This window comes from Bison bison, unplaced genomic scaffold, assembly GCF_000754665.1.
Source record: "Bison bison bison isolate TAMUID 2011002044 unplaced genomic scaffold, Bison_UMD1.0 scf7180017864037, whole genome shotgun sequence".
In the NCBI taxonomy this organism is placed as follows: Eukaryota; Metazoa; Chordata; class Mammalia; order Artiodactyla; family Bovidae; genus Bison; species Bison bison.
The window spans coordinates 8,615,981-8,634,001 of NW_011494609.1; the positions used below are offsets into that span (position 1 = coordinate 8,615,981).

The window sequence follows — 18,021 nt, forward strand, 5'->3', positions numbered from 1 at the left end:
GAGACACGAAGGAGTGAAGGAGAAAGGAGAGGAGGGGCGAGGCTGGCGGGGAGAAGGGGAGCGGACCTTCCAGCGGGGTCCACACAGGTCAGAAGACACCCAGCTCTGCACCTGCGAACCCAGCCCTCACCACAGACTCTGGCACCACGTGGACACGCAACAGTCAACCTTGAAGGTTTGGGCAAGAGTTGTTTTAGCAGCCCTATCGCGCAGGCCCCGCCCCACCTACCCAGGCCGCCCGAAAGCGGCGTTGCGCATGCGTTCTTCAGGCTCCTTGCTGCTGGTTGCGTTCCTCTTGGTCGTCTGTCCTTCTGTCTTCTTCCTCAGACGTCTGGAGGAAGATAAGAAAATGAGCATTAGTTGAAATGCCGTCTATGTCTCTAGCTTCCCTAAATTCAGGGTCTTCTTTTTCTGAGACTTAAAGAAAAAAAGGAATAAGTGGTTTGCTTACGACTCCACCCAAGCAGCCCACTTTCCGTTGGGTCCCTGGGAGTCCCATCCGGGAGCAAAAATCTGTGCACCCTTCCCCTCCGCCTGGGGGCAGTCCACAGGGGGCCTCTCGCCAAGACCAAGTGTTGATCCTGGTCCTGTGAAAACAAAGCTGGCCACCTGCAGGCTCACCAAACACTGCTTTTACAATTTCAATATTGTAACTACCCGGATTACAATTATTGTAATCCGGGTAATTATGCAGTAATTTATTTTCCCACAACAGAAATTTGGCAGGAAGAACTTACTGGTCAGTCTTTACTGAGCTCTTGGGAGTATCCTCAAACACCCAGAAGCCCCCATGAAGGGTGGATGGGGTCCCAGGAGCTTCTCTGGGGAGAGGGTCATTGCAGTGCAGAGCCTCAGACTGCAAGGTGGTGTGTGCATTTTTGAATTTCCGTGTAGTGAAGACCTTATTATTTCTTCATCAAAATTGTAACAAGGAACAAATATGCACATATATAAATACATGATATACATGATGAATGCATATGTATATGTATGCATATATATGTCACGTCATGAGATCATTTTCTTGTCATATAGTGCCTTGCCTTTGAGCAAATCTGACCTGCTGGCCTCAGTTCTCTTCTAGGGCTGGGGGTGTGAGAGGTGGTGGGTGGGTCCTGGGCAGAATGGGACATGAACACCTGATCACCAACCTCAAAGGGCCAGCCTTCCTAATGGACTTGCAATGGGATTCTTTTACAAAGCTAAGTTCCCTCACTGCAGTGGTTCTCAAGCTTAAGTGTGTACTGGAATCTCCTGGAGGGTTGTGAAAACAGATTACTCTTCTCCACCCCAGAGTTTCTGATTCACTGAGTCTGCGGTGGGCGCCAGTGTGTTTGTCACAAGTTCTCAGGGGATGCAGGTGCTGTTGGTCCAGGTGTTGCAGGAAGGGGGACCCCTGCCAGGGCCCGAAAGGGGGCCCTTGTCTAGCATTCAGAAATGAATTGTCTGAAGAGACACACGTGCTGATGAAGCCAGAGGCTTTATTGGGAAGGGGCACCCAGGTGGAGAGCAGTAGGTTAAGGGAACCCAGGACTGATTTGCCACGTGGCTCACAGTCTCTGTGTATTGCTGATCCTGTTCACAGTGCCAACTGTCTTGGGGTTCACACTGTTTGCTGAACCCAGGGTAGGCAAGGTGTGGGCTAAGAAGCTGGAAGGAGACGCAAGGAGCCATAGGAATTGCATACACATTTATTCTCTCCTGACTGACGCAGCAGTCATAGCAATAGACAAGCTATCTTCTGTCCTCCCATGGCTGACCCAACAGACACAGCTTGCGCAATTGCGCAGCAATCGCCCCTGCTTTCTAGGTAGAGCTCACGCAGGCATACAGCACAAGGTAGCCTGTGACCAAGTGGGTACCTTGTGACACGCATTCCCAGTGCTATAAGGGATCTCTGCTGTTACATAATCATTATTTACAAAACAGGGGCAAGAGCGAGAGGCCGTGGGACAAGAGAGCCTGACCATGCCATCTTGGTTCATTTGCTCTTTCCCTGTGCTCGGGTTTTATGGTGATGGGATTAGTTTCCGGTTGTCTCTGGCCAATCATTCTGACCCAGGGTGCTTCCTGGTGGTCCATGCATTGCTCAGCCAAGATGGATGCCAGCGAGGAGGATTCTGGGAGGTGGTGGGACATGAGGTGTCTCCTTTTGACCTTTCCCCAGTTATTCCGGTTGGTGGTGGCTTATTAATTCCTTATTAATTCAACGTCCCTTACCAGTACTGCCTGTCATAAACTAACTCATGCAAATAGTTACTGTGGTGCCTGGGCACTGTGACCAGTTTCTGTCAGTGTGCTTCTCCTAACACAGGGACCGAACTTTGAGAACCACTGTCTTAGGGCACTTATAACATGGCTCAGAGTCACGGTGGTAAGGACAAAGGCAGATGCGTCCCAAGCACCAGAATTCAGACACCAGCCTTACAGCCAGCTGGCATCATGATCACTGCATGTTACTTTTTTTTTTTTCCACTGTATATCTCAAAGAGTTGCCTTGAGGATTGAATGAGAAAATGTAGGTAATATGGTTATGTACCATGATGAACAGTGATTACTGTAGCTGTGTGATTAAGTCCACTCACATTCCTTTTATACACCAGCGATCCAGAACATATCTGCTGAACACAATAAATTTATTTGAAAACAATATTCTAGAATTTAGATTATTTAAAGTATGTGAAACAACTTACACTAAATGACTGGATTGTATTGCCTTTTGTGAGTTTAATATAAATATATTTTTCATAAGTGTCACAGAATTATGAAGTCACAAGCTATATTAAAGTCATAAAATGTATTGTAAGTGGGCTATTTTAGGTTTATCACCACAATAAAACCAACTACTGAAATAAAATTATAAGCCATTTTACTCCAGGGATTCTTCTATTTGCTTTTTCCATGACCACGATTTGCAGAACAGAGACTGTGATCAAAATATTGCTTGGAGTACGCACAGGATGGGTAGCTCGTGTCCCATCCATATCCCATCACAGTGTACACGTGTCTGAATAACTCTCAAGTGCAGATTGTAGGGAGGTGTGTGCAAGTGGGGCTGGGGAGTAAGGGGTGGGTGGTGGCCAAGGGGTTGTTGCTCTTGTTATTTCGTCACTAAGTTGTATCCGACTCTTTGTGACCCCAGGGACTGTAGCCCGCCAGGCTCTTGTGTCCATGGGATTTCCCACCCAAGAATACAGGAGTGGGTTGCCATTTCCTTCTCCAGGGGATCTTCCAAATCCAGGGATTGAACCCTAGGGTTCTGCTAATAACTCTACTGTTCTGAAATGTTTAATATTAAAATAGCCATTCCAGCTTTATTCTGAATAGGGCAAGCATGGTATTTCTTTCTCTATTCTTCTATTTAGAATAAGTTAAAAAACACATACAAAAGATATTTCATGTATGTAGCATATAGTTAGGTCTTGATTATATATTTATCTATGCTTTTTAATTGGTGTGTGCAAGCATGCTAAGTCATTTCAAACATGTCCAACTCATTGCAATCCCATGGACTGTAGCCCTTGAGGCTCCTCTCTTCATGGAATTCTCCAGGCAAGAATACTGGAGAAGGTTGCCATGCCCTCCTCCAGGGGATCTTCCTGGATCTCAGGAGGACTGAGCTTGGCTCTCCTGCATTGCAGTGAGATTCTTTACCATCTGAGCCACCAGGGAAGCCCCTTTAATTGGTATGTCTTTTTTTTTTTTTGATAATTTTATTTATTTATGACTGTTCTGGTCTTCACTGCTTATGGGCCTTCTCTAGTTGCAGAGAGTGGGGCCTACTCTTTAGCTGCAGCTCAAGGGCTTCTCACTGTGGTGGTTTCTCTTGCAGAAATGGGCTCTAGGGCATGAGGATTTCAGCAGTTGCAGTTCCCAAGCTCTAGAGCACCAAGTTGTGGTGAAAGGACTTAGTTGCTCCGCAGCATGAGATCTTCCCAGACCAGGGATTGAACCTGTGTCTCCTGTATTGTCAGGCAGATAATTTACCACTGAGTCACCGAGGAAGTCCTGGTATGTTTATTTTTTATTTTATTTATTTCTTTTGACCATGCCTTGTGGCTGGGGGAATCTTAGTTCCCCAACCAGAGAATGAGCCCAGACAACTTCAGTGAAAGTGCCCAGTCCTAACCACTGGACCACCAGGGAACTACATTAATTGGTATGTTTAGACTATTGATATTTATTGGTATTATTTATTGATATTTATTGGTATTATTGACATGGTTAGGTTTAAAGCCAACTATTATTGCCTTTTCCCTCCTTTTTTGTCTTTTTTTGGATTATTTTTATGGTTCCTTTATCACTTAGATATTAGATATGAATTTTTCTCGTTTTTTAGCAATTGTTTTAGGGTCTGTAGTACACATATTTAAATACTCACAGTCTGCCTTCAAATGATAGTATACTAGTTCCCATGTTGTATAAGAATCCTACAATATAATCTTTCTATTCGTGTTTCCAGTCTATTGTTACCCTGTATTTTAATTCATCAGATATTACAAACCCTATCCTACATTGTTATTATTTTTGTCTCTCTATCCCATGGTCTCAAAAATAACAATAGGAATAAATATTATGTACTTATCCATCCAATTACCATGGTAGATGTTCTTTATTTTTTGGGTATACATTCAGATTTCCATCTGGCATCATTTCCTTCTGATAAAGAATTTTCTTTATATTTTTTATTATGTGGCTTTGCTGGTGATAAATTTCTTTAGCTTTTTATATTTGAAAAACTTTTTATTTCACTTTTTTTTTAATGCATGTTTTCACTTGGTATAGAACTTTATGTTGACAGGTTTTCCTTCAATACTTATAGATGCTTGTCCACATTCCTCTTACTTGTATTATTTCAGACACAAAGTCTGCAGTCATTCTTAAATTTGTGCCTCTGTATGTTTTGTATAATTTTACTCTTTCTGCTTTTAAGATTTCTATTTATTCCTGGTTCTGAACAATTTGATTATATTTTTTCTCATGTAATTTTCATTATATTTCTTGTGCTTGGAGTTTGTTGAAATTCTTGGCTGTGGGTTTGTACTTTTCATCAGACTTAGAAACGTTTTAGCCATTGCTTTTCAAAAATATTTTTTCCCCTTTCCCTTTCAAGGACTCCAGTCCTTCATGCACTAGCCCACTCAAGATTTTCTTACAATTCACCAATGTCCTATTTTGTTGTCAGTCATTTTTCTCTGTTTTTATTTGGTTGGTTTTTATTGTTATGTGGTCACATTTACCAATCTTTTCTTCTGCAATGTCCAATTGACCATAAATTCTATCCAGTGTGTTTTTAAGCCTCAGTTTTAAAATTGTAGTTTTCATCTGAAGAAACTTGATTTAAGTAAGTGTGTTGGGGACTTCCCTGGTAGTCCAGTGGTTAAGAATCCACCTTCTAGTGCAGTGGACATGGATTCTATCCTTGGTCAGAGTACTGGGATCCCACATGCTGCAGAGGAACTAAGCCTGTGTGCCACAACTCCTGAGACTGTGTGCCACAACTCCTGAGATCGTGTGCCACAATGAAGTTTGGAATACTGATGCAATAATGAGCCCATGTGCCACAACTGAGACTTGAAACAGCCAAAGAAGTAAATAAGTGTACCACTGAATAACTGAAGTTTACCATCCACATATCCCTGGAGTTCTCTCTGTGCAACTTTCTTGTCTGGTACTGGTGAATTCCTGCTGCTTTGTCACTACAAACTCTCACCCATCTCATCTACTCAGGCAGCCTGCTGGGCTTACCTAGGCTCGCCCTCTCTATACTGTTATCCGACCCTCTCTCCCCAGGCAGTAAGACAGGCGATTGTACAGCCTACCTTGTTTGTGTCTCTCTCCCAGAGTTCATTGTCCTCTGTTGCCTGGTGTAAAAGATCTCAATAACCATTATGTTATATGTATATATTTCCATTTCTAGCAGGAAAGAAAGCCAATCCCTCTAATTCCATCTTGACCAAAGGCTGAATTCCTGTCTAGTAATTTTCGATTATATGTCTGACATTGTCAGTTTGATACTGAGCTCTGGGTTTTATTGTACTTCATGGAAGACAGTTGGAGTTTTTTTCTGTCTCACAGTTAAGATATTTGAAGACTGGCTTGATGTTTTTGTTTTATATTTGTTTGGAGCAGGTCTAAAGTGTCCTCTTACTCTGCGTTTGTCCCACTGCTAAGGTGTGACTCATGCCATTTATCAGTTGTTTGCCTCTCAGCTCCTGCTCCACCCGTGGTTCTCCTGTGTGGCAGTAATGAAGCTTTAAGCCTGTCTCCTCTTCAATGGGACTTCCCAGGTGACTCAGATGGTATAGAATCCATCTGCAATGCAAGAGACCTGAGTTTGGTCCCTGCGTTGGCAAGATCCCCTGGAGAAGGGATTGGCTACCCATCCCAGTAGTCTTGCCTGGAAAACTACACGGACAGAGGAGCCTGGCAGTCTTCAGTTCATGGGGTTGGAAAGAGTAGGGCATGACTGAGTGACTAACACTTCTCTTCCTCCTCTTCAAAAAGCACAATATTAAGTTTTGTCAGCAGAGGGTGCTGGAAGGAAATTTCAGGAGGAAAGAGCTTCTATTTCTGGTTCTGGCATGTTGTCTTATTATTTTTTTTTTTTAAAGGCTGAACACAGTCTGGTCACCGCCTGGATATGGCCCTCCAGACACGGACACCAGGCTTCACGCCACTCTGTTGGCAAGTGGACTTCCAATGTCCCGTCCCTCTCTGCACAGTGGCTCACCAGCCTTGGTCCATCTGCGCCTGCAGGGTGTTTCCTGTTTCCATGGTTGCTGTGAACCAACTCTGGATTGCACAATCTAGCAAAGTTCTTTGCACCCAGTGACTTGCAAATACTGTCTCCAGTGAGGTCTGAACCCCAGCCACAGGGAGGAAGCCTCCTCCCACAGTTGTCCATTCTTGGATACCGTCCCTCAGCTTTAAGTTGTTTTTTAGTATTCTCTTTCAATTTTTATACTTACTCCCCTGTTACAGTTCATAATTCTTTACGTTAAATGTTCCTGTTCAAATTATTGGGTGGTATCCCGATTTGTTGTTGTTGTTGATCGTTTGCTAAGCTGTATCTGGCTCTGTGTGACCCCATGGACCACAGCACGCCAGGCTCCCCTGTCCTTCACTGTCTCCCAGAGTTGGCTCAAACTCATGTCCATTGAATCAGTAATGCTATTCAACCATCTCATCCTCCGTCACCCTCTTCTTCTCTTGCCCTCAGTCTTTCCCAGCATCAGGGTCTTTTCCAATGAGTCAGCTGTTCACACCAGGTGGCCAAAGTATTGGAGCTTCAGCTTTAGCATCAGTCTTTCTGATAAATATTCAGGTTGATTTCCTTTAGGATTGACTGGTTTGGTTTCCCTGCAGTCCGAGGGACCCTCAAGAGTCTTCTCCAGCACCACAATTCAAAAGCATCAATTCTTCAGCATTCAGCCTTCTTTATGGTCCAACTGTCACATCCACATATGACGACTGGAAAAACCATAGCTTTGACTAAATGGACTTTGCTGGCAAAGTGATGTCTCTGCTTTTTAATACACTATCTAGGTTTGTCACTAACATGTAAGTTTTTTTGGCCCCTATTGAATGCCTTACATATTCAGTGAGCAGTTCTGCATGCTGACTGGGGGAACTCAAGTGTTTCATACACATGTAAAGCTCTGAGAAGTATTTTGCTTATGGTTCAGTGATCATTCATTGCCTGACTTGGTGGAATTTCTCTCTCCTCTTGCTCAGATGGGAATTCAGCCAGAGACTCAAGGGAGCCTCCATGTAGATTCTAGACCTCTTTCTCTGTGTCTCCCTCCTTTTGTGTTCCTTGTCCTACCATTTCTATCTGCTTCATCCATCACTCAACTCTGGAAGATCTCTAGATTCTGTTTATATTTCCCTCCCTGAATTCTGGTTTATAAATTACTTCTAGGTAGAAAGCTGAAATTATATTAGGGCTCATTTAATTTTGTTTGTTTGTTTGTTTTCCTTTTCAGTCATCACAGTCTCACACTGCCTCTTGTCCAACATTTGAAAAAATTCTATTTCATGTATTTTTGAGACCAGATTTCTAGTTATTCATGGTGAGAAGCAAGTCCCATAACAAGTTACCTTTAGGACTCACTCACTTTTGATGCAGACTCTGCATTTCCATCAAGCTCCCAGGTGACGTCCATCCTTACACAATTTTGAGAAGCAAGATGTTAGATGGCTTATTCAGAGTTTCTTGCTTTTCCTCAAAGACTGGTTGTGTTTCCCCAGATTATAAGCTCTGAGATCCCCGCTTTTTAATAATGATGATGTGAGCCAGGATACAGTGTCTGCCCTTCTGTTAGCACCCAGACCAAGGACAGCAAAATTTGTTCAAGGACCACTGAAGGCAGTAAAACATGTTTTCCAAAATCAGCGGCTAAAATAAGCTGGGCTCTCTTTCCATAAAGGGTTCTAGGGGAGAGCTTACCTATGGCTCATTCAGAGCACCTCTCTTTGGGGATTTTTTCACTTTTGCGCTACGGTTTCTTTGGAAATTGCAGTATTTGGCCTATTGCACTAACAGATCCTCATCTTATTGTGAATGGAACAGCATGAAAGATAATGAGTTATGAGTTGAAAGAGACATTTTTGGAGGGAGAAGGAGAAATCTGAGATTTCCAGATCATTCATTTGGGGAATGACTTCTTCCAGGACATCTTTACCTCACTGAGAAGATTGTGTGTGTGTGTGTGTGTTTGGTTTCTAGCTTTTTGGGAGGCTGAAGTCTTAGAATAAAATGGTACCCAACAGCTGGAAATGGCATTTCCTTGGAACCAGACAGGAATGAGAAGCTAGGGATTCTGGGAATTTTCTGCAGACACTTGCAAAGATCTTTAGACACAGCTGGCTTCCTATTACCCTTTGTGATGGAGCAGCCTTGTAAAACCTACAAACTCTAAATGTCAAATTCAGTTGGTAGTTTGACGCCTCCACCTCCCAGCGTTCACTCAGCGTGTGGAGTATTTGGCTTTGTCTTGCCTCGGAGGAAGTGTGTCCGTTTCCTGTGTGGGGGAGGCAGCAAGTCAGGGCGGGTGGAAGCAGGCGGCATTCAGTTGAACGGGGTGGCTGGGTACAGGCAAGGAGAGAGGCTCCCTCCAGGTAGGGTGCAGGCGCCAGAGTCGCCATCTGGACTGGGAATCCAAAAGAGAGAACCTTGGAGGGATCTTAGGAGCCAAACGTCTGTCCGGAGGCTAGCATTTCACTCTAAACCCTGGCCCCAGCTCTTCTGAGTCTTTCCTCCCAGGCCAGGGCCATGGTCTCTTCTGATCTGGCCCCTTCCTCCTGCCCCCTCCGCTTTGTGAAAGAGACTGGTTTTCCTCCGCAGGAAGTGGGCACCGGCCTGATGCACTTGCTGTGATAGTGCCCACAGGCCGGTCGAAGCCCCTCCCACTAAGCCAACGGAGCATTGGTGGGCTCAGCCGGTTCACACCAGATCAAGAGAGTGGGTTTTGAAATTCTCAGGCACTTTGTAAATCAACTGTTTCAACACTGGTGGTGGCTCAGAATCAACCAAGGTGAGAGGAGGATTTGCCCTGCGGAAATTAACAAACATCAGAGACACTCCAGATCAGCCCCCCCTCCCCCACCAGCCACCGGTAAGAGAATGAGGCTTCCTCCAGAACAGAGTGAGGGACGTTGCCCTGTGTCACAAAGGTGAGCCCAGGACACACGGAGATTGTGTCTTCAATCTCATGAGTAAAGACAGAATTGGAGCTCACACCTAGGTCCGTTGAACCCCATTCATTTCCCCTGCTGGAGGAAATGTTTATACACAATGCTGGAGGTGTTTATACAGTTGAGTAATTAACGTCGCCTTCATTATGGAACCTATTTCAAGCAATTCTGTTAATCTTTGTGCATCCACACTCTCTGCTGGCCCTTGGGGCCTGGAGAGAGGGGAGTGTAGGGAGGGACTGAGGAGAAGATTACTCTGATTTAGGATCATGCGCTAGTTCCAAGGACTCTACAGCCTTTGGGTGTTCGTGGAAGACTTTCATATGGTATTGCTTTTATGTGGAATCTAAAAATGCGAGCAAATGAACTTACTTACAAAACAGAAACAGACTCAGGAAACAAGCTTATGTTTATTAGAGGGGAAAGATGGTGGAGAGGGATAAATCATGAGGTTGGGATTAACATACATATACTACTATATTTAAGATAGGTAATCAACAAGGACACGTTGTATAGCACAGGGCACTCAATACTCTGGTAACCCATGTGGGAAAAGAATCTGAAAAAGAATGGAGATATATATATATAATTGAATCCCATTGCTGTACACCTGCTGTACACCTGAGACTACCACAGCATTGTAAATCAACCATACTCCAATACAAAGTTAAAAATTAAAAAACAAACAGACTTTAAAGATCTAGAATTTGGTTGGAAGACTCAGTCAAACACACTAAAAGACTAGAAGCAAGGCTGGGCTGTCACCAGGACTGGCCACCAGGACAGAAAGCTCTGGCCGCTGGACAGAGCTTATCCATGCTGTTCTCGGGCCCCTGCCAGAGCAGCATATCCCTGCCACTCACACATCTGTTCATGGGCACCTCTAAGCCTCCTCTGTCCACTAACTCACAGAGCCTTGCGCTTCAGATCATCACAAGCTGCTCTGCTCAAGAAGGGTCCTATTCATTCTGACATCTGTCTCACAGTAGCACGTGTACCCAGCAGGGGTTCTGCTGGCGTACCTGTGTGGGTCCTGGGGAGCCTGAGTGCCTAGATATGTCATCACCCAGGACCAGGGTATTTGGCATCTCTGCCAAAGGAATGCATCAGTGGTTCTCAACCAGGGCTCTTTTGCTCCCAGGTACGTTTGGCAATGTCCAGAGACATTTGGAGGGCTTCCCTGGTGGCTCAGATGGTAAAAAGAATCTGCTTGCCATGTAGGAGGCCTGGGTTCAGTCCCTGGGTCAGGAAGGTCCCCAGGAGAAGAGAATGGCCACCCATTCCAGTATTCTTGCCTGGAGAATCCCATGGACAGAGGAGCCTGGCAGGCTACAGTCCTTGAAGTTGCAAAAGAGTCGGACGTGACTGAGCAGCTAAGCACACACAGACACACACACACACATTTTTTTGTTATCGTAATAGGGAGGAGGAGTGCTTCTGGCATCTTACTGGGTCTAGACCGGGGATGCTGTTGAATGTCCCTCCATGCGCAGGGCACCCCCCACAGCAAACCATGGACCCTCCCCAGTGTAAATAGAGCCAAGACTGGGAAACCCTGGACCATGTGAATGGAGTGGGTTTGCAGGTGCATCACTGTCTCAGAGGTGGCTGGTTGCCGCTCTGTGCCCAGGTCCTTGGCTTACAATGAACTTGGCACCCAGTCACCACTGCACTCCCTGAAACAAGTGATGCCCACACAAACAAGTGGCAGCAAACAGCAGAGCAGGGCAGAGCATGGCTCAGGGCATGGGGGTCCCTGGGGTACAGAAGGCAGAGGCTGGGAGGGTTGGACAGCAGGAGAGCTCCCGGGAGGAGGGGCTGCCGGTAGGGAGGAGCGGATGGCTTTTCCAGCTTGTACTTTTAAACTTTGTTTAAGGTGCCTTTCAAAGCAGATTTGAAAAATGTTTTAGTTGAATTTATCTCTTTTTCCTTTTACAGTTCCAGATTTCTGTGTCATGGTTTTACAAAGGCTTTCCTCATACTTTGAAATACTTAAAAAAAAAAAAAATTCTCACAGGGTATCTTCTAGTACTTCTACAATTTCACTTTTTACATTTAAATATTTGATTTTTTTTTTTAATGAGTGAAAAAATTTCCTTTCCTTTCCCCAGATGGTGACCCCATTGTCTCAACATTGCTGACTTAACCGTCCAATTACCCCCAGTCATCCCATCACCCAGTTTAAGGAACATAAACCCCTGTATTCTGTTTATAGCTCTGCTCTCTCTGCCTGAAATCCAGCATGTCGACCACACTGTTTTAACTACAGTAGTTCTGTAGTGTGTTTACTGTCTCTTGGGGTTACTTCCCTTCCTTCCCCCCATCTCTCTCTTTGGAATTTGTTCATTGTTCCTGGGATGTTTGTTATTCCACGTGAACTTTCAAATCCACTTATCTCCCTCAAAAGTCATTTTTACAATTTTCATTTGACTGTGATCCCTCTGTGGGTTCATTTAGGAGACAGCATCTTTGTGGATGTTGAATCTTCCTTTCTGTGTGGGAACCGTCCCAGCCTTCTCTGCGTCCCTCAGGGATAAGCTATGTTCACCAGTCCTGTAAGTGTATTCCTAAGGCATTTATGTTGTGCTGTCATGGCCGTGCAAATAGGACATTTCCTGCATTATAGCTCCTAAGGATGTGGCCATAAAGAAAAGCTATTGCCATCTGAATTCACCCTTGAACTCAGCCACATTGCTGAATTCTCTTCTTGGGGTGTGAGGATTTCAGTCTGTTTCATGGGGTTCCAGGCTTGTGGTCCAGGCAAATACTGACAATTGGCTTTCCATGTGACAGTTGCCTGGAAGGAGTGGGGGCTCTGCACGTGCATGGGTGGGAAGGATGTTTCTGTTTCCACTTCATCTTCCACGGCTCCTCGCGCTGATATGGATGGTGTGGGAGGAGCAGTTAGAGCTGTTTGTAGACCTTTGTGAGCCCCTGAGACCAAGTAGTAAAGGGCCTGGGAGAAGGTGAGAACCCCAACTTGTCTCTGTGCAAAGAGGTTCTGGGAGCCCTGGCCATGACCTAGATGGGTGCCTGGCCCTCCTCCAGGTGGCAGGTTGGCAAAGACATCATGAACTTGGGGGCTGAGAAGGGCAGTGTCCCACAGACCCCTCCTCAAGCACCCATGCTCCCTTGGGGACTCTGGGAAATACATCAGGGTGTCGGCACAGTGTCCCCAGACCTCATTCTTCCCCAGGGCCAGGGCAGGAGGACCTTTGTGTGGCCTGGGTTCTTGCCTTTATTCCTTGTAAGAGCTGCCCACAGGGAGTCAGATCTTTGTGTTTCCTATTTGAAAATAGGTACAGAAAGAGTCAGAAGAGGTCATGCATGAATCTGGATGCATTAAGTGGGTTCGGTTGGTGTGACATTTATTATCTTCCTTGTGGGAACTGCATGCCTCTGGCTGGTCCAGCCCTTCAGAAACATCTGTTTTTGGCATTTGTATCAGTGTTTTTCACGCTCTGTATTAGTGTCCTGGGGCTGCCTTGACAAAGTGCCATAGGCTGGGCAGCTCAAAAAATAGTTGCTAATTAGTCTTACGCTCTGGAGGCTGGGAATCCAAGGCTGAGGTGTGGGCGGGGCTGGTTCTCCTGAGGCCTTTCTCTGGGCATATGGATGGCCGTCTGCTCCGTGTCCTCATGTGGTCATCCTGTGTGTGTCAGGGTCCTCATCTCCTCTTCTTATAAGGACATCGGTCATCTTGGGTTAGGGCCACCCCAGTGAGTGCATTTCACTTTTATTACCTCTTTAAAGGCCTGTCCCCCCCCCCCAAAAAAAAAAGTCCCATTCTCAAGTGCTGGGGTTAGGACTTCATCTGAACGAATTTTGGGAAGGGAAGACAGGATTCAGCAACACAACTCGTAGCTGAAGCGTCTGAAATTTGGCTCTAAAATAAGACTGGCTTTAGCGGAACGTGACGGGTCTTTCTTCTCAGAGAAACTCAGCAGAGTGTTTGCAGGGACTGGTGGCCCCAGAACCTGCGGCTCAGTGCTTCTCCATCACGGGTGTGAGTTCAGGATCCCCGGCTCCTCGGCAACCCAGCCCTAGGCCAACTCCTCCTCCAGCTTCAGCCTCCTCCCTTCTTCTGAGAAAGCTCAGCTGGGAAGAATCCCAGTCATCACACCCCCAGATTCATAGACAGCGTTTGCTGGGTCGGGGATGCGAGTAAACCACGCTGGGGGGTTCCTTTCGAGTTTTGTTCCTGTCCATAGGTGAAGACATCGAAGAGATGATGTGGGGAGCGGGGAGGGTTGGAGGCGGGAGCTTGTGGGAACAGGATGTCTGTTTCCAGATGATATCAGATGATATCAGCAGGGGTCAGATGAGGCTTGTGAACCCCGAGGACCAGCAGGGCCAAAGGAAAGAAGAAAGTGCTCAGAAATTTTTTCTTTTTTTTTTGGTTTCTTATTAGTTCACCAAAAACTTATGCCAAATAATGAAACACTTCCAAAGGCACCTCGCTCTGCACCCCTCCCCAGCACAGTTCTGTGCTCCAGCCGCCTCCCACCCACTCCCCCCACCTCCCACTTGAGGGTCATTCTAGAAGTCAAGAATGACAGAAGAGGGCTTTTCTACCTTTGTTGCAGAAGGAGGTCTTGTCAACCAGCATTATAGGATATAAAGAGAACTGTGTTCCTTGCATACTTGACCTCAAGCTCTGAGGTTCAGACCCATCTTGTTGTCTGGTGTAGACGCCCACAGGTAGTCCAGTGAGGAGGAGGTGGTGGTTTGTCTCCTTCACCACTCAGGTCATGAGACCCAGAAGCCTCAGCCCACAGAGGGTGAACCCAGATGTCTTGGGGACCACCCCAAAGAAGTGGCGAATGTGTAAATCCCACGAGCTTGACTTGTGACATTTTTATTCACCATCATGATTAGGAATGTCAGTGTGGCACTGGTGTATCCAGAAAAGAATAGAGGTGTTGGGGTCAGCAGAGTGTCTCAGCGTGACTGCGCCCTCCCTCTGAGCACTCTGAGGGCTATTTCTTCTTCTTGGGCAAGGATGGGGTGAGAGGACGGACCTGGGTGCCCCCTCCATTGACTGCCTGGACCAGCTTGTTCAAAGTCAGAGCACCCTTGGCTGCACCATCCCTGGAGGCTTCACTGTGCCTGGGTGGGGGTCCTCTCTGGTTTCTCTCTCCTGACAGTCAGGGCGGGACCCACTCCCTCCATTTTTCAAAGCCCTCCTCCCAGCTCCACTGGATCAAAATGGAGCAAAAGAGAAACTGAGTAAGCCCTGCACCAAGGGGATGTCACAAGCCTTCCACCCTGGCCTCTGCATAAATAGCCCAATGTGCTTGGGAGCACGGGGGGTGATGGGCTGAAGGGTGGCCCCTGAGAGGTGCACGCCCTGATCCCTGGGCCCGTGACTGTGTCACATGGTACGACGAAGGGGACTTTGCGGGTGGAATTAAGTTAAGGGTCTTGAGATGGGGAGATATTCAGATTGTTGGGTGGGTTCAGTGTAATCTGAGGGAATTCACAAAAGGGAGATGGGAGAGTCAGCAGCAGAAGGTGATGTGACTGTGTAAGTAGAGGAGCAGGGGGATCTGAAGGGGCGCCACCGCTGCCTTTGAGGATGGAGGAGGGTGCCAGGGGCCAGGAGTGCGGGCACCTCTGAAGGCCAGAGAAACAGAATCAGACTCTCCCTGAGGGATGTGGAAGAAGAGTACTCCTCTGGCCCATTTCAGAACTGCTGGCCTGCAGGGCTGCAACAGAGTAAATGCATGTGTGTTTAAAACTTGTGTCTCTAACCACCACCATGGGCTCACTCATTATAGCAGCAGCAGGTCACTGATACCTGGTCTGTGGACACCAAGCTCGGTTCCTGGTTTTTATCTGGTAGGTGGTTTCCTTGCACCATTTTATTCAATATTTTACCTCCTTCAGCCTGTGTGGAAACAGCCCAAGAGTGATTGAAACAGAAAAAGGAAAAATAGCTGGGAACTTGACAAAAACATATAAAGTGGAATTTTCCCTGGGGCAGGCTTGGGGTGGGTCTGGAACCAGAGTCACGGGTCCTCATCCCCCGCCAAGTGGCACGGCAGATGCACAGGGTACAAGATGGTGTCCCCACAGCCTAGCTCGCAGGGTGGCGGTTGGCAGATGACCAACACTCCGGTGTCTGAAAGTGCGTTTTGTGCTTCTGTGAATCACCTCGGGGAAACCCCCATCCCTTCAAGATAGCAGTGCCTCACAGCCTCTGCAAGAGTCCCTTCTCTCCAATGTGAGGCATGCAAACAGAGGTGGCATCAGTTGCCCTGGATCCAGTTCCTCCAGTTAAACGCAGAGTTGGAGCCGTGAGTCAGCGTCTTCACGGGTGGGTTCACCAACTCCCATTTTCCTTCCTCTTTGTTTTCTTCGCAGAAGCACATACCCAGAGATGGGACCTGGAGCAGAGTTAAATCAGTTATTAATATTCCATACCAGGTTGATCAATTTTAGACTTGTTCTCAAGCCAGCAGCCTTGAAGCCTGGCATGATACATCCATGCTGGCACTGTGGCCTTGAACTTGGCACCAACATCTAACACAGCGGCCCCCAGGGGGACTCCCCGCCCCTCCCACAGCAGTGGGAAGTGTCTGCAGACCTCACTGTCTGTCACAACTGGGGGTGCCATGGCATCTCAGGGTGACGGAGGACTGTATTTTTTCCTGGCAGCGCAGGGAGGGGCTCAGAGACCCAAGGGCTTTGCACAGCAAAGAGAGGTGCTGGCTGGGCCAGGCTGGGCCAGGGGTCTGCTCTTCTGCAGCCCCCAGGCCACTCTGGGGCTCAGAGACACCTTGCTGCCCACACCTGCAGCAAACAAGCTGTGGCCGGCAATGGTGCCGTGACCTGGTCAGAGACTATCGCTCGTCACAGGCGTTGTCTGCACTGCTTCACTCCCAGCCTCAAGGCCGGTCAATCAACTGATTAACTTGATGAAAAGGACAAGGGCAGAGGGCAAGTCTATCCCTGAGTAGGTCTCTGGGGCAGGGAATGGGGAGGGCTGAGTCCTGAGTTTGCCTGCCTCCTTCGTCTTGCCAATGGGAGGAAAGCCATCTCTGCTTTGCTGGGTGATGCTCTACAGGTTGGCCCACTTGTTATTCTTCTCTACACATCCATCACCCACTTGATTTTTCAGTATGTGTTGAGGGCAGGAGGAGAAGGGGACGACAGCGGATGAGATGGTTGGATGGCATCACCGACTCAATGGACAAGAATCTGAGCAAACTCCCAGAGATAGTGAAAGGCAGGGAAGCCTGGTGTGCTGCAGTCCATGGGGTCCAGAGAGTTCATAACTGAACAACAACACGTGACCCCGGCCCAGCACCAGGCACTCTGACAGCTTCAACAAGCTCCTATGTTCCATGGCTTGATGACTCCAAAGGCTAGAGGGAGGGGCTGCTTTCTGTCTGTCTGCAGTCTCCCCCCTCACCCACCACCATCCCCAGAGCAAGCCAGCCCAGTAACTGGTCTTTCTCTTCTTTCTTAATTTGCTTAACCCCCGCACCTACCCTCACCAAATGGACCATGTGCTCGACTACTAGAGTGGTAAGGACTTATCATATGACCTGATTATAAAAGTCCTCTGTCTTGTTTTTTATATTAACTTGGCAGCAAATGGCCAAAGCTGCCATGATGATAAAGATGACATCCTCTGACAGACCCCTGCCTGAGGCTACCCTTTGCACAAGAGCCAGCGGACACCTTCTCAGGGGACAAGTTGGGGGTGTCCCTGCTGCCCTGGGTTGTTCAGGACATTTGTTTCTGTTCTGAGAAGGGGGTGTGGGGACCCACATCCTCAGGCTGCCTGCTTCCGTGGCCCCAAGAGAAAAGAGGGGGCGCGTACCTTTCTCACGAGCTGGGCGAAGTCTGCGCAGTCCCGGGGCGGCAGCCCAAGCAGCGGGCGAGTGCAGGTGTCCAGCGCCGAGCTGTGGCCCACGACCAGGATGACGCCTGCCGTTGAAGGAAAGCACCCCGAGTCAGGGCAGGCACAGAGGATGCCCCTTATCAGACAGGGGCCCCAAAGTGGTCGAGTGGAATAAACTTGTGGTGCCCCGAGGCCTTGGCAACCCCGGGTGGAGGTAGACATGGTTGGTAACAGGTTAATAACACTGGCAACTGGCCTCTGGTTTGCGTGCAAGGTCTTCTGAGCCTGTCATATCCTCACACAGGGTGGGTGCAGACATACCCGCCCTCAAGCTTCAGGGATGGGACAGTGCCATGCTCTGAGCTGTGTCGACAAGGCCTGTGAACTTGAGCTTGATCAGCTGGTCATCACAATGGACCACAGAGGACTCTCACTTTATGGAAGGACCTTCAGAGTCCAGGGCAACATGT

The 18,021-nt window shown here is 47.4% G+C and overlaps 1 protein-coding gene across 1 annotated transcript in view; it reads right to left on the bottom strand.

Moving 5' to 3' along the window:
- Positions 1 to 15,548: 15,548 nt before the first annotated feature.
- Positions 15,549 to 18,021, bottom strand: part of UBASH3A (ubiquitin associated and SH3 domain containing A) — a 41,690-nt gene continuing 39,217 nt past the window's right edge. The window contains exons 13-14 of the mRNA XM_010834929.1: positions 17,531 to 17,637; positions 15,549 to 16,088 (exon numbers count right to left, since the gene is read on the bottom strand). Coding sequence (XP_010833231.1) covers positions 15,951 to 16,088; positions 17,531 to 17,637 — 245 coding nt within the window. The 3' untranslated portion in view covers positions 15,549 to 15,950. The remainder of the gene's footprint in view (positions 16,089 to 17,530; positions 17,638 to 18,021) is intronic.